At 38.8% G+C, this 15,285-nt stretch overlaps 1 protein-coding gene across 1 annotated transcript; it reads left to right on the forward strand.

Moving 5' to 3' along the window:
* The first annotated feature begins 2,772 nt into the window (after positions 1-2,772).
* Positions 2,773-14,030, forward strand: MTRES1 (mitochondrial transcription rescue factor 1). The gene is made up of 4 exons (XM_053710594.1): positions 2,773-2,870; positions 7,578-8,022; positions 9,490-9,562; positions 13,669-14,030. Exons 2-4 carry the CDS (start codon positions 7,589-7,591, stop codon positions 13,846-13,848), a joined length of 687 nt encoding a protein of 228 aa, XP_053566569.1. The 5' UTR covers positions 2,773-2,870; positions 7,578-7,588; the 3' UTR covers positions 13,849-14,030.
* Positions 14,031-15,285: the final 1,255 nt, after the last annotated feature.

Genomic DNA, 15,285 nt, shown 5'->3' on the forward strand with positions numbered 1-15,285 from the left:
TAACTACTTTGATATTAAAATAGCGATGGGCAACTTCATAACACATGGAGGCTACAGATCAATATTTCAGTCTTGAGGGCCACATATAAACATATGGCTACTGAAAACCCAAATAATAATGTTTCCTAAAAATATCCAGTGACTCATGGCCAAATTTAGGTAAAGTTGCAAGGTATCAATCCCACCGGATGCCCCCAAAGCACACATTGGCAGTTCTTAATTTTCCTGGCCTACAAAATCTATCGCCTACATTCTACATTTTTTCCATGGGACTACAAAAACGAGTGCAGAGCAGCGTATGTGGCCCATGAGCTGCCTTTTGGCCATCCCTAATATAAACATTTTGTGCATTTCTTCACACTCATTTAAACCAATCTAAACTGTCAAAAAGACTTGTGATTATGGAGCTTCATCTGTTCCTGCCAGTTGCACCAGGGCCCAGGTGCTGCTGGGGGCCCATAGCAGACAGACTATACAAAGGCGTTTGCAGAACGTGTATAATCTTAATGCAGGGGAGCCTTTTATTAATGCAACTTGCAGGTCCTTCTATCTATCTAATCTATCTATCCTCAAAATTATTATACAGAGCAGCATGTACGTTATTACTATTGCTACTATTACTACTGAGTTACCTTTGCACCAGGGTCCTCTTTTGAGTAGGTCCTGGTCCTGAGTAGGTACTGGTTCCTGCATCTACTGTATATTTGGTAACTTTTTGGTATATATTATTTTCTATAAATTTAAGGGGTGTCATGTATTTGTATTCATCCTCTGTATAGGCTTCATTCCCACCCCTCTACTGATCTATTACGGCATTGTCTCCTCTTAATTTCTCAAACTGCTCACAATCCCATCCCTCACACTCCTTTATTTTTTCCCATAGCCTCAAATTCCCTCCTTTTTCACTCCATTTATGACTCTCTAAGTCTCCCACTCTATAACTTTCTCTTGGTGACTGTGTTTCCTTCTGCATTCTATCTGACCTTCCTTTGTCACTTCCTCAGTCCTTCTTTCTATAACCCTTCCAGTCTCTCACTTTGGGCCCAATGATCAAAAACTCTCTGGCATGAAGTGAAATCACACAAAATCACTGGGGGCTTCTTTTTTAGTATTATATTGTAATATATGTCTCTTCTTCCCACCGAAAACCCTTCATATCTATATAAACAGCTCTCAAGCTAAAATTGTTTGAAGCCTTGAAGGACCTTGCAATAGTCACAAAGCAGAGACCTTTAGATCATATGGACCTTTGCCACTCTCTTTGTCTCTCTCTTTCATTCTTCCTCTCTCTCACTCCCCATCTCACTGACACCCTCTCTCCATCATGCCCCAGTCATACTGTTTTTATCTTTTGAGTTTGTTTGGAGAAACTTTGGAGCAGCAAAATCAAAATTCATCTAACAGTGTAGGGTACAAAACAGAATCAATAATTTAAGTGTAGTGGTCTGCCAGTCTTACAGTAATGCTCTTAACATGCGCAAATGTTAATAGTAAAGTTAAAGAAATATTTTCTACATAACTTTGGTGGGTTTTGAAATAAATTTGATGTCTATTCAAATGGACTGTAATGGCTTAGAAAATTAAGCCAAAAATAAAAATAGTATTCATTCACTGTTTTTTGCATGGACCGAAATAAGAGCCCATATCCTGCTCCTCTGCAGCAAAACATGCTTCTCCCAAAGCTGGGAGCAACACATGGTTCCACAAGCTAAAAAAAAAAAGCTCCTCTCTGGTCTTTTTTTTCTTTTTTCAAGTTCTTAATTAGTTTTTAGTGGTCTGTCCTCATTGTACGTAAACATTACTTTCAGTGATTTTAAGAGTTTTAAACACAAAAAACTTAATTTTGCAGAAATAGCCAGGGAGGAGAACATGTGAAAATGTAGATAACAGTGTGAATTCAATCACTTTATTGATTCACATTTAGAATGAATTCAGTCTGGATTTATTGTAGAAAGTGAATTGTCTTAAAGTGAATCCAGGCACTAAGGTAGGACAAAGTAAGCCTGACAATACAACCCAAGACAAACATGATTACTTTAGAGACCATCCTGGAGTCATTTAATGATCATCAAACTACTTTAGAAGTCATTTGCACATCATCAGGCATCATCAGGCTTGTAAGGTCATCAGCTAAGGTAAAAAGAAAATTCTGGGTGATGACTTCAGGATGATTAGATGATTAGTAGATTACCTTACTGCTTACTTCACGGGCATGAACAGCCAGTGAATGACTCTAAAGCCTCATTTAAATATTTTGGCCAGTGGGATAGCTACTGAGGACTAGTCTGGAGTCATTGATTACTTCAGAATGACTCCAGGAAGATCATGCTTTTTGACTAGGGAAGGGTTGAAGCTGAAGGTAAGTGGTAAAGGTAAGGTGAGAAACACAGTGGACCTCAAAATGTGTAGGTGCAACAGAGAAGATGGAGGACCATGACAAAAGTTGCCAATAGGGTAACCATAGCAGCAGCAGCAGTACATAAAAAAAAATATTTTAAAAGAACTATTGTTTTTTATTTACTCTATCTTTATCGCAATACATATTATAAAAGTGTTATTGTTAATATTATTTATATGAGATTATTAATTCTAGGTTCAAACTTGTGCGTCCCTGATGTTTAATTCCTTGGCAGCACGAGAGATTTGCAACAGGAACCTGAGCAACAACAGCAATGTATAAGGGTGCTCCGATGCATGTCATGAATAAATAAATTGGCCCAGCAGGGGGCGTACATTAGTTTCATATGAGATGTTTGGCAGCGCACAAGCGGAAGAGGAAAGGCAGAGGGACAGTGCTGCTGCTGTGAGGTCATAGCTGAGTCCGTAGTGTGTCTTACCAATACCCTGACTCAATATCTGCTTTATGTGAGGTGAGGCAACAACTGTACTGCATGATACACTCACGTTGCAGTGAGTACAGTCGTGTTGTAGAATAGGTTAATGTCATGACTATACAGTATGATTGTATTCAGTTTTGTGTCATAATAGACCTATAGGAACCACACACACGTGTGCTTTTGTATTACTAGTTTATAACTCCAGTCTTTGTCACTGCATTTTATAAATTATATGAAGTTCTCTGCGTTATATGTTTATGCATTGCCAGTTCTTCCTGTAGTACAGGGGAGGAGATCAGGAGATTATTTTGGGGATGACCTTCTTACGTACTGCAGCAGTCATGATACCTTGTTGCACTGGAACGTTAGCTGTGCGTCTGAGAAACCAACCGATTTCCAGAAGGTTTTGTTTTTTTAAGAAAATGGGGTACTTGGTACTTCTATAGAATGTGTTATAAACATAATCATTATCGTGACACTGGCGAAATATATTCACGCACCGTGGTTTAAAAGCTGTAGGACATAATACAATTGGCTCATTTTTAATGTCATACCTTTTTAATTTTCTGTAAAAATAAACGGTGCTGAATACTGTGCTTGAAAGCTATTTTTATGCTTGGTGTCAAAAATTCAGAAGTAATATACAAGATGGCTGCAATTTTTGGCAAAGTGGCTGAAATGTGTGCATACTTTATTCCTGATTGTAGACAAACTTGAAAGTGTTGTAAAAGGTGATAACACACACTCTCATGCAACAATGGCCGCGTTCGGGCAGCGCTCAGGAGCTAGTGGGGGCGCTTTACCTCCAGCGATGATGTGGCGCTGGGTGACGTCACAAGCAAGGGAGCTTAGAGAAAACGATCTCATGCGCAAAGGGATCTGCTGCACAATAATGTACTTTGCGCATGCAAACGTTTTTACTAAGCTCCCTTGTAGCTGACTGTACAAATTGTGTCTTTTTTAATTTGTATATGTAGTGGAGGATTTTTTTTATTTTTTTTTAAGATGTTTATACAACACCGTTGTCCGAGAATGGTTTCCCCTGCCTCTCGGCAAACATCGGAACTCTGACCCACCTCCATTCAGCTGCTCTCAGCTCAGCCCCTGTAGCTTATCCTGCCCCATTCAGCTAATAATACTACAGGGGCTGAGAGCAACTGAATGGAGGTGGGTCAGAGTTCCGATGCTTGCCGAGAGGCAGGGGAAACCAGAGACACTGGGGAAACAGTTCTCAGAATAACACCGGATAAGCCTGACAGCAGCATTTAGTACAGGGCAAAGTGGAGATGGGTTACTAAACCACTTTGCCCTGTACTAAATGCTGCTGTCAGATTTATCCACCTCACCTGTCCCTCCTCTGCTGCTTATAAAAACATGGCAGCCTCCACAGCAACACGTGTGTGGAGGCTGCCATGTTGCCAAGCGTCTGAGCTTGCTCTGAAAAGTCCCAGCTTTTCCAGCACACTGGAAGCGCTGGGACTTGCGTCAGCGCGCTCAAAAAACGCCAGGCATCTCACTTGCAAGTGTGAGAAAAACGCTCCAAGCGAGTCCCAGTTCGCTTGGAGCGCTGCCCGAATGCAGCCACAGTCTCTCATACAACACACATGGCTTGATGATTAAAAGCTCTCTGGGCTGGCGAGATTATTAAAGAATGCTCACCAGTTCTATTTCCCTGGTGGAATGATCTAAAGCCACTTTTTACCCTGAAAACAGGGTGTCTCGCTATGGGGCGTATACTGCATTACCATATGAAAAATGCACAACAAAATTTGTATTTTAAACATCATACAAAACAAATATTTGACCCAATCACACAAAAATTAGTAGGGAAAATTGTATTGTTAAGGTGCATCAAAAATCATAACAAAATTCTTCACCAAAAATCGTATTTTAACAAAAAACGTCAAATTTGTGTGTAATTTACACAGGAATAAATCTAATTAAATATGCACAGCGTAAATCCTAATTTTAGTGCACTGGGTGTGCAAAAATCACACAGAAATTTGTACTTATACAAAATGCAAAGCGTAATTGTTGTTTTTTCTTAAAATGGGCTGAACATGGGAATATATGAAATTGTCTCTCTAATCCCAGCGTAATTCTATAAAGATTTTCGCACTGCAGATCTCAGTTTTTTCTCGCCAACTAAAAGGTAGCAAGATTTTCTCAAAACACTCAATATACTTATAATCCTAATAGAAAACCACATATATACGAAAATATAGGCGAATGTAGGATGCTCTATGCAGAAAGCAGCATAATGTGAGTTATATTGGCTGCAGGATTTTAATTCTAAAGTGCTCCCCCTGCTCCCTGATAACTTCGCTCTAAGGAACGAAGTGTCCCTATCCAGCGAGCTCCATTACTTTTAATAGGAGCCGTCTCGCCACTCTCAGGGCCTGCCCCTTTTTTACGATCATTCCACCGGGACAGCCCTGCGAGAGTCAGCGAGAAAAAGTAGCTTTGAACAGGCGATGTTTGCATCATCAATTCCACAGTCTCTCATACACCACACACTCTCATACCCCACACACTCTCATGCAACACATACACCATACTCTCGTACAGCGCACACACACACATTCTTATACAGCACCAGTAATGGGCCCCGACCCATGTTTTTTGAAGAACCCTGCCCTATTGTATCACTATGGCTGCAAAGTCCCAATGCAATGCTCAGAGAAGGGCAAGCACAGTATAGATCTGGCCACAATTTTGATGGGGCTCACTCACGGCTGATCAGAACTTTGTACAAAACCATGAGTAGAATAGAAATGTGATGGCGTTCATGCTGGGTTTTCATTACCTAGTCAATGTGAATTTTAGTTAGGTGCTGTATCCTATATCCCATTCCACCATAAAAGACCCCTGAGGTAAAATAAAGTAGATACTGTTTTTTATTTCAAAGGCAGGCATGCAAACTCCCCATAAACTTGTGTTAACCCTTTGGGTACTATTCACTATATTATTATTATTATCGGTTATTTGTAGAGCGCCAACAGATTCCGCAGCACTATAAACAAATGCGGAGTACAACAAAACAATTATAGGGATCAAATGGGTAGAGGGCCCTGCCAAGAGTTGCACTGTTGTAGTCCGCTCTTAAGAAGGTGATCTACAAACAGCTGGACTCTTAGGCTTACATGCTAAGGGGGTTCAGGGGATAGCAATGGAGGAGAGGAACTGGTATAAAGTAAGGTTAGCGTAGGTTGTATGCATCCCTGAACAGTAGAGTCTTTAGGGAGCTCTTGAAGCTTTCAAAACTAGGGGAGAGTCTTGTGGAGCGAGGCAGAGAGTTCCACAAGATGGGAGCCAGTCTGGAGAAGTCCTGTAAACGGGAGTGTGATGACGTAACAAGAGAGGAGGAGAGTAGGAGGTCATGAGCAGAGCGAAGGGGACGGGAGGGAGAGTATCTGGAGACAAGGTCTGAGATATAGGGAGGAGCAGTGCAGTTGAGGGCTTTGTATGTCAGAGTGAGAATTTTGTGTTTGATCCTAGAGGCAAGAGGAAGCCAGTGAAGGTATTGGCAGAGAGGTGCAGCAGATGAAGAGCAACATGTAAGGAAGATGAGTCTGGCAGAGGCATTCATTATGGATTGTAAAGGAGCTAGGCGGCAGGTGGGGAGACCAGAGAGGACAGAGTTGCAGTAATCGAGGCGGGAAAGAATGAGAGAGTGGATTAAAATCTTAGTTGTGTCTTGTGTAAGGGAGTGTCTAATTTTAGAGATGTTTTTAAGGTGGAAGCGGCAGGCTTTAGCCAAGGACTGAATGTGAGGAGTGAAAGAAAGATCTGAGTCAAATGTGACCCGAGACATTGGGCATGCGGGGTAGGGGTAATGATGGAGTTGTCAAAAGTTATAGAGAGATTGGGGGTGGAGATTTTGGAAGAAGGGGGGAAAATGAGGAGCTCAGTTTTGGAGAGATTTAGCTTGAGGTAGTGAGAGGACATCCAGGAAGAGATGTGAGAAAGACAGTGACACGGGTTAGCAAGGAAGGAGATAGGTCTGGTGCAGAGAAGTAGATTTGGGTGTCGTCGGCCTACAAATGATATTGGAAACCGTGGGACTTTATTAGGGAACCTAGTGATGACATGTAGATTGAGAAGAGAAGGGGACAGAGGACAGTGCCTTGCGGTACTCCGACAGAAAGTGGTGATGGGGCAGAGGAGGCCCCAGAGAAGGCTACACTAAAGGTACGGTTTGACAGGTAGGAAGAGTGCCACGAGAGGGTTGTGTCACAGATGCCGAAGGATTGGAGGTTTTGGAGCAAACAGTGTCAAAGGATGCGGACAGATCAAAGAGGATAAGCAGAGAGAAGTGGCCTTTTGATTTTGCTGTAAGTAGGTCGTTGGTAACCTTAACAATTGCTGTCTCTGTGGAGTGATGGGGACGAAATCCAGATTGCAGTGTGTCAAGAAGGGAGTTTAGCGTAAGGAAATGGGATAGGCGTGTATTTACAAATCAACATGGGTAGCACCTTTTGGCACAACAGTATTTAACGGAGTTAGTCAGCTTTAGTTTAATCAAATGACAATCCTATAGATAATCGCCTACTGCAGTAATTATTGATCTACAGTCAACAATGATAAAGGATACATTTTTGGCCACATTTTTTTTTTTTGTATAAAATTAATGCTTTTTCCTGCTGATTTTATAAACTGTATTAATCAGTATATGTATTAAAATGCATTTTACAGATCTCTAACATATATTTTAACACACAAAGTTATTGTCTGTTTCAGAATGCAATGAAATGACTTGGCTCAGGTCGTCCATCTGTGCCTTTAAAAATCTTCAGGCCCATATTAGACTCTGCCAGAAACCACATTTAATTAGACACTATACATGCTGGACTCATTGCAGACTGTCAGTTTACCCAAATGACCTAATAGTGCCTCCTCACAGATTTTTTCCTGCACACTCTAGTGCTTTTTTGACACTTCCATCTGGAAATATCACAGTATGTCCCGTCAGACTTAAAAGCAAGAAAAGTCAGAAAAAAAGCAAACAAGGTTCTATAGAGGATGAAGAATCAGAGAAAGAGGATAGTGCAGAAGACCTTAGCGACTATGAAGATGAACCTGAAGGGGGCACACTTCTACAGAAAGACTACAAAGATATTGAAAAAGCTGTGCAGTCATTTCGGTATGATGTAATCCTGACGGCTGGACTTGACATATCAAGACAGTAAGTGGCTTGACATGTCTTAACCACATATATATCATAGTTTAAATTGCTTGGGTGCTGGGTTAGTCAAGCTCCTTAATTCCCATACTGTTAGGAATGGTAGTAAGGTCTGTCATGATTGAAGTACAAGGACTGTATATAACAGATGGTCCAGTCCCCCAATTTCTCAATACTTTTCCTGTTTTTGAGGTTTGATACTTAATACCCAATGTTCACTATATGGTCCCTATGGTTTAGATATTTGATTATTGAATGTAATATTTCAACATTTGAATAAAATGTATCAATTACTTACAGTATTCCCTATGTATTGCAGGTTATGAGGTATCAACATCTCTGCTATATATAAGTAATACGTTTGTAACATTTTAGTACAAAAAATAAATAAACTATGGCTTGACCAAAGCTAAGTAATTTTTTACTTGGTGAGTAATAAATGCTAAATTATAAATAGAATGTGAAGAAAATAAAATGCATTATTAAAGTTCTATCAAACCCTCATGCAGCTCATACATTTCTTAACTTCTCTCTACTTTTATATATTATTTAATGTAGCTACTTAGTAAAGAGAAATCAAGTTTGCACTTTAAAATCATTGCTAATCTACTATAGCTATGTATGTATTTGTAAAATGTGCCGTTTTTAGTACAATTGTACCTTTTTATAAAGTGCCCTGCAGCAGCTGTCTGTGGCCACCAATGCCAAATGCCTTCTATATACAGTACTCGCTCACAGAAATAGAGCTGTGACAGGAGGAATGGAGCTACCACCGATTTACAACAGCTCTGTCTCTGTGCGCTGCTGAGAAAAACTTGGGGGGAACAGTTGGATTTGGATTGGCATGAAATGACTTTAAAGTGAAAGTAAGTTTTCAGACCAAACTTTAATTACATCTATTCATCTCCTAAACCTCTATGTAATTGCTAACTTTTTAAAAAGAAATACCTTCTTATTTATTTTTTATTCAGTATTGTATGAACATACTGATATTTATGTTGCTCTACCCACCCGCTCATTTTCGGATTTTCCATTTTCAATAGTAAGAGCGGTCCCACCTGCAATGCGCATGCTTGTCTCATGAACGCGCTTGTTTGTTGTCATTCAATTCAATGAGACACGCATGCGCACTTTAATTTAGGGGCGTAAAGTTAGAATTCAGATGCCACTGGGGGACCTATCAGAATGTAGATGATCTTCGTCATGTAAAAATAAAAAATTTTTAGAGCCAGGCGGAGTGACAGCGGTTTAGATTAGCGGATCTAAAGGTAAAATTATAGTTTTATTATAACAAAAAGAAATTCATGAATTAATATCCACCTTAATTGATTTGTACTTTCATTTGCTACTTAGAGGTTCAGTATAGTTTACTTTCACTTTAATGGTTCTTGTTGAATATAATGTTTTGCCTATTCTAACAGTGAGAATTTAAACCACTCATGCTCTTTTTCTTTTTTCTCCATTTGTCAGTAAAGTGGAAGACGCGTTTTATAACAGTTTACTGCGCCTGAATGGGGAAAAGCTTTGGAAGAAAAGTAGAGCGGTATGTGTTTGTTTATACTGTATCCCTGTGCTATTGATTTAATATATACTGTATGGGGTAATGGTTTGTCCATAGATTTTATGTACCTACAATGTTATGTTACATGGTGGTTTGGGAAAACACTGCTATATACAAGCATAGTAACACCTTGAACACAGATGATAAAATAAGCTTGAAACCTGTATGAGTAAGGGCTTTGAGTAAGATGCTGTATTACTTTTCAACAAAGTTAACACTATTCCCTATTTGTTTAGGTTGTTTAAACGTTTGCAAGATGATAATATAAATGTGTTCTCACCATGTAAGAGAATAAAGCTTCTCTATAATTCATTTTTCACCCGGACCTATTTGTTATCATTAAATCAATGTATCTTATATTATGCAATTAATTTGTGCTTTGGATAGCTTAAGTAACATTTTTAAAGTTCTATACTGATCCCAGATCCCACCTAGATAATTCATAATGCCACCCAGCTGCCTAAGTTTCTGTGCAGTACACTGACCTGCTGACAAATGTCACTGGCTAGAAAATTATAGCAGCCACGCTCAATATGCCTCAACGTTAGTGCACTGAATGCATTTTTTTTTTTTTTGCTTTGATAATGATGTGGATAAAACTATTGCCCCTCCCCCGATAGAAGAGGTGGTGATTGTTAACTCCTTGAATACCAAAGAAGGTTGCAATGGTTTTTCTAGCATTCAAGGTTTACTCTACAGTTGTTACCCAAAGCTAATCCTAACCCTAAATTTGAACACATCCTGAAAGGATATTATTGCTGATACAACATTATCAGAACTGTATTGTACTGGAAAAATGCTTCTATTAGCACGCATTTAAATTGGAGTCCTGTGTTCATTCATTGGTTATTGCAAGTGTTAGGATAATGCCCCTACAGAGTTTGACTATTATACATTTGAACAGATTTACCTGTTGCAAACGTTACATTAAAGGGCCATTCTATTAAACAAATTACATGCTCTCATTAATTAAAACATATACGCCTAGATTACAAGTTTTGTCGGTAAAAACTTGCGGGGCTAACAAGCCTTTTTTTTTCTCCAGCGCATACTTTAAACAACGCTGGTATTACAAGTTTTCTGAATGGCTGCGTTAGCCTCAGAAAAGTGAGCGTTGAGCATAATTTAGCTCCACTTCTACCTGTAATACCAGCGTTGCTTACGGTAGCGGTAAGCTGGCAAAACGTGCTCGTGCACGATTTCCCCATAGGATACAATGGGGCTGAGCTGGCTGAAAAAAAACCCTTTCACCTGCAAAAAAGCAGCGTTCAGCTCCTAACGCAGCCCCATTGTTTCCTATGGGGAAACACTTTCTAAGTCTACACCTAACACCCTAACATGAACCCGAGTCTAAACACCCCTAACCTTACACTTATTAACCTCTAATCTGCCGCCCCCAACATCGTCGCCACCTGCATTATACTATTAACCCCTAATCTGCCACTCCGGACACCGCCGCCACCTACATTATACCTATGAACCCCTAATCTGCTGCCCCTAACATCGCCGACACCTATATTATATTTATTAACCCCTAATCTTCCGCCCCCAATGTCGCCGCCACCTACCTACACTTATTAACCCCTAATCTGCCGACCGGACATCGCCGCCACTATAATAAATTGTATTAACCCCTAATCTGCCGTCCCTAACCGCCGCCACCTACCTACAATTATTAACCCCTAATCTGCTGCCCCCAACGTCGCCGCTACTATAATAAAGTTATTAACCCCTAAACCTAACACCCCCCTAAGTTAAATAAATCTAAATAAAATTACTATAATTAAATAAATTATTCCTATTTAAAACTAATTAACTATAAAATAAACCATAAGATAGCTACAATATAACTAATAGTTACATTGTAGCTATTTTAGGATTTATATTTATTTTACAGGCAACTTTGTATTTATTTTAACTAGGTACAATAGCTATTAAATAGTTAATAGCTACCTAGTTAAAATAATTACAAAATTACCTGTAAAATAAATCCTAACCTAAGTTACAAATACACCTAACACTACACTATCAATAAATTAATTAAATAAATTAACTACAATTATCTAAAATAAAATACAATTAAATAAACTAAACTATAGTACAAAAAAACAAACACTAAATTACAAAAAATAAAAAAATATTACAAGAATTTTAATCTAATTACACCTAATCTAAGGCCCCTAATAAAATAAAAAAGCGCCCCAAAATAATAAAATTCCCTACCCTATACTAAATTACGAAAGTAATCAGCTCTTTTACCAGCCCTTAAAAGGGCTTTTTGCAGGGCATTGCCCCAAAGTAATCGGCTCTTTTACCTGTAAAAAAAAATACAAGACCCCACCACCCACACACCCCTACTCTAAAACCCACCGATCCCCCCTTAAAAAAACCTAACACTAACCCCCTGAAGATTACCCTACCTTGAGCCGTGTTCACCCAGCCGGGCCGAATTCTTCATTCAATCCCGGCGATGTGGTCCTCCATCCAGCAGAAGTCTTAGGGGTTCATAGGTTCACGTTGGGGGGGGGGGGGGGGCAGATTAGGGGTTAATAAATATAATGTATGTGGCGGCGATGTCTGGTCGGCAGATTAGGGGTTAAATAATTTTATAATAGTGTTTGCGATGTGGGGGGGCCTCGGTTTAGGGGTTAATAGGTAGTTTATGGGCGTTAGTGTACTTTGTAGCACTGTAGTTAAGAGCTTTATGTTCCGGCGTTAGCCCATAAAACTCTTAACTACTGACTTTTAAATGCGGTGGGTGTCTTGGAGGTAGAGGCTGTACCGCTCACTTCTTCCAAGACTCGTAATACCAGCGTTAGGCAAATCCCATTAAAAAGATAGGATACGCAATTGACGTAAAGGGATTTGCGGTAGCCAAAAGTCACGGAAGAAAAGTGAGCGGTACACCTGTACCTGCCATACTCGTAATACCAGCGGGCGTTAAAAAGCAGCGTTAGGACCCCTTAACGCTGCTTTTTAAAGCTAACGCAGAACTCGTAATCTAGCAGATAGTTTTATCATTATAGACCTTGCAAAGGGTTTAAACACATTGTTGAATTACACTTAGGAGCCGCAGAGCACTGCTGGTTATGAGCAGAAACTGACCCAATCAGTAGCGCTAGTTGCGTGGCCCAGCTGTGTAACACCATCAAAGAATGGTCACGCACTCAAAATGTAAATAATATTTAAGTGACAAAATTCAGATTACCAAATCAATTAAACCTAGAGTAAAAATACAGTCTCCAACGCAACAATCACTGATGTCCATGGCCTTCTGTGTCATGGTGTTAACCAAACAATATGTAGAGTTTTCTAGACTCAACACAGTTCATTCCAGTGGGTGTGTCATAAAATGCTGGCCCAGTGGATTTGCAGTATGATCATAGATATTGCTTATATTCTAGATAGTTATTAGAGATTTCCAAGTTCATAGACCTAAACCACTGGTTTTCAAACCTGTCCTCAGACCTCCCCAACAGGTCAGATTTTCAGAATTACCTTGGATGAGAGCAGGTAAAATAACAATGTTTACTAATCAGCTGATTATTTCACCTGTGCTCCAGTTAAGATATCCTCAAAATGTGGCCTGCTAGGGAGGCTTGAGAACAGGTTTGAAAACCAGTGATCTAAACCAATCTGTCAAACAAAGTCCACAAAACTACTTAGCCCTGCACTCACCATACCTCCTGTGTATTCATAAAGATCTTCTTAAAAATGCCCAAAACAGGTTCATCCTCTTCACACAAAATCACAACGGTCCTCTCGCCATACAGGGGCTGCTATCTTAAAAATCCATAAACACTTTATGGTAGTATGCCAGTAATTGTGATGGGTGTCTGCTAGATTATAAATACTACTATGATGCTCGAGGTGTGAAAAATATTTGCATATTGTATTGCTGTTTTATTGAATGTGTCTGTGACATCTTGAAAGAACACAGGCATTTAGAGCAGATGGTCATTTTATTTTAAAGAAATGCGCAGCACAACTATTGTGGGTTTGCTTAGAACACCATTGTGTGGAAACATTGTTTTTTATTTTCTATTGAAAGATTTATGTGTTTTTGTTTTTTTTCTTATTTCGATTAGGTAAAAATTGGAGACATTTTGGATTTAATAATTGAGGAAAATAAGGAAACTGAAACTACAACTGTAATGAGAGTTATATTAAAGAATGTGTCAGAAGAAAAGACTGCAAGTGAAAAATACAAAGTGCTTTTGAGGCGATGGAAAAACTTAAGAATTGCAAAAGAAGAAAAAAAGACTTAAAACTGCTCATGTTGGGACCACCTAAGGTGTTAACAAGAAATGCTACATCTATTCCTATAGCTATTTTGTTTTCATTATATTAAAATTAAAAAAAAAATCTCCTGTAAATGTTTACACGTGTGATCTTTGTGAGAACACTGTGAACTGTCTATTAAAGAAAAATTCTATTGTTTTTATGGAAATACTGTTTATAATTATTCAATGAGGAATAGATATATTGCTACAGTTTTTACTCAAACTAGCTAGAAGACCATGGACTAGATTAAAAGTGGAGCACAAAAAAAGTATTGCAGCCACCAATCAGCAAATAGCACCCAGGTGCTGAGCCTGCTTAGTTATGCTCTTCAACAAAGGATACCTAAGTAATAAAGCAAATTAGATAATAGAAGTACATTTGAAAGTTGTTTAAAATTGTATGTTCTATCTGAATCATGAAAGAAAAAAATATGGGTTTCCTTTCCCTTTGACATTGTTCGAACATAATCAAAAGTCTAGCTTCAATGTAGAAAATCCAGAGCACCTCTTTAATAAAAACATATTTTATTGTTCAAATCAAGAAGTATAAAACATAGTGCAACCTTTCAGTCATATTGGCCTTAATCATGTAGAAACCACACCTCCTTTAAAATCATCTTTTTATAGGTAAAATGAAAGCAAAAAAAATAAAATGGGTCAGAGGTTTAAAGAGAGAGGTTATCCTACAACAGCTCATACAACAGGAGATAAATACACTAACAGCAGGACAACCAGAGATTTGTATTTACTTTGCAATTATATATATATATATATATAGTATAAAGTAGAGCCCCACTCACTGGACTTGGTAAAAACAAAACGTGGTTTGTTGTGACGTTTTGGAGATCAAACTGTCCCCTTCATCACACCTGGTGAAGGGGACAGTTTGATCTCCTCCAAAACGTCACAACAATAAGCCACGTTTTGTTTTTTCATAGTCCAGTGAGTGCGGCTCTACTTTATACTATAAATAACCACTGTTCCTGTCACCCTGGCCGTTTACTGAGGAGGTGGTGAGAGTGCTTATCCCTCAAATATATATATATATGTATGTAATGAGGTTACTATAAAATTATTAACAAATACTGGGATATCCTAAGGTAGGGTAAAAGAGGTACTGAAAATTTCAACAGAGACCGATTATAGCATTCAGGAGGGTAAAAATCCTGTGAGATATTTTTGATTAAATCAGATGTAGGCCCTAAGAGAGAAGTGAGTTAAAGAGATATTACACAAAAATCATATAGTTCTTGCTTAGGATGCAAATTTAAAATCAGATGCAAAGATGATCAGGCTCCTGTCTCAAGTCATTTTATTTAGGCAGGACACAATGTGAGCCAGCTAAGATGGCAAATTATAGACAGTAGAAAAGTTGAGATGTGGAGGTGACAGGGAAAAATGATTAAAATAAAAAAAGACCTA

This window comes from Bombina bombina, chromosome 4, assembly GCF_027579735.1.
Source record: "Bombina bombina isolate aBomBom1 chromosome 4, aBomBom1.pri, whole genome shotgun sequence".
Classification (NCBI taxonomy): Eukaryota; Metazoa; Chordata; class Amphibia; order Anura; family Bombinatoridae; genus Bombina; species Bombina bombina.

Coding starts and splice junctions, on each gene's coding strand:
- MTRES1 (XM_053710594.1), top strand. CDS start 7,589: ATGACTTGGCTCAGGTCGTCCATCTGTGCCTTTAAAAATCTTCAGGCC. Junction 8,023..9,489: donor GGACTTGACATATCAAGACA/GTAAGTGGCTTG, acceptor TCCATTTGTCAG/TAAAGTGGAAGACGCGTTTT. Junction 9,563..13,668: donor TTTGGAAGAAAAGTAGAGCG/GTATGTGTTTGT, acceptor TATTTCGATTAG/GTAAAAATTGGAGACATTTT.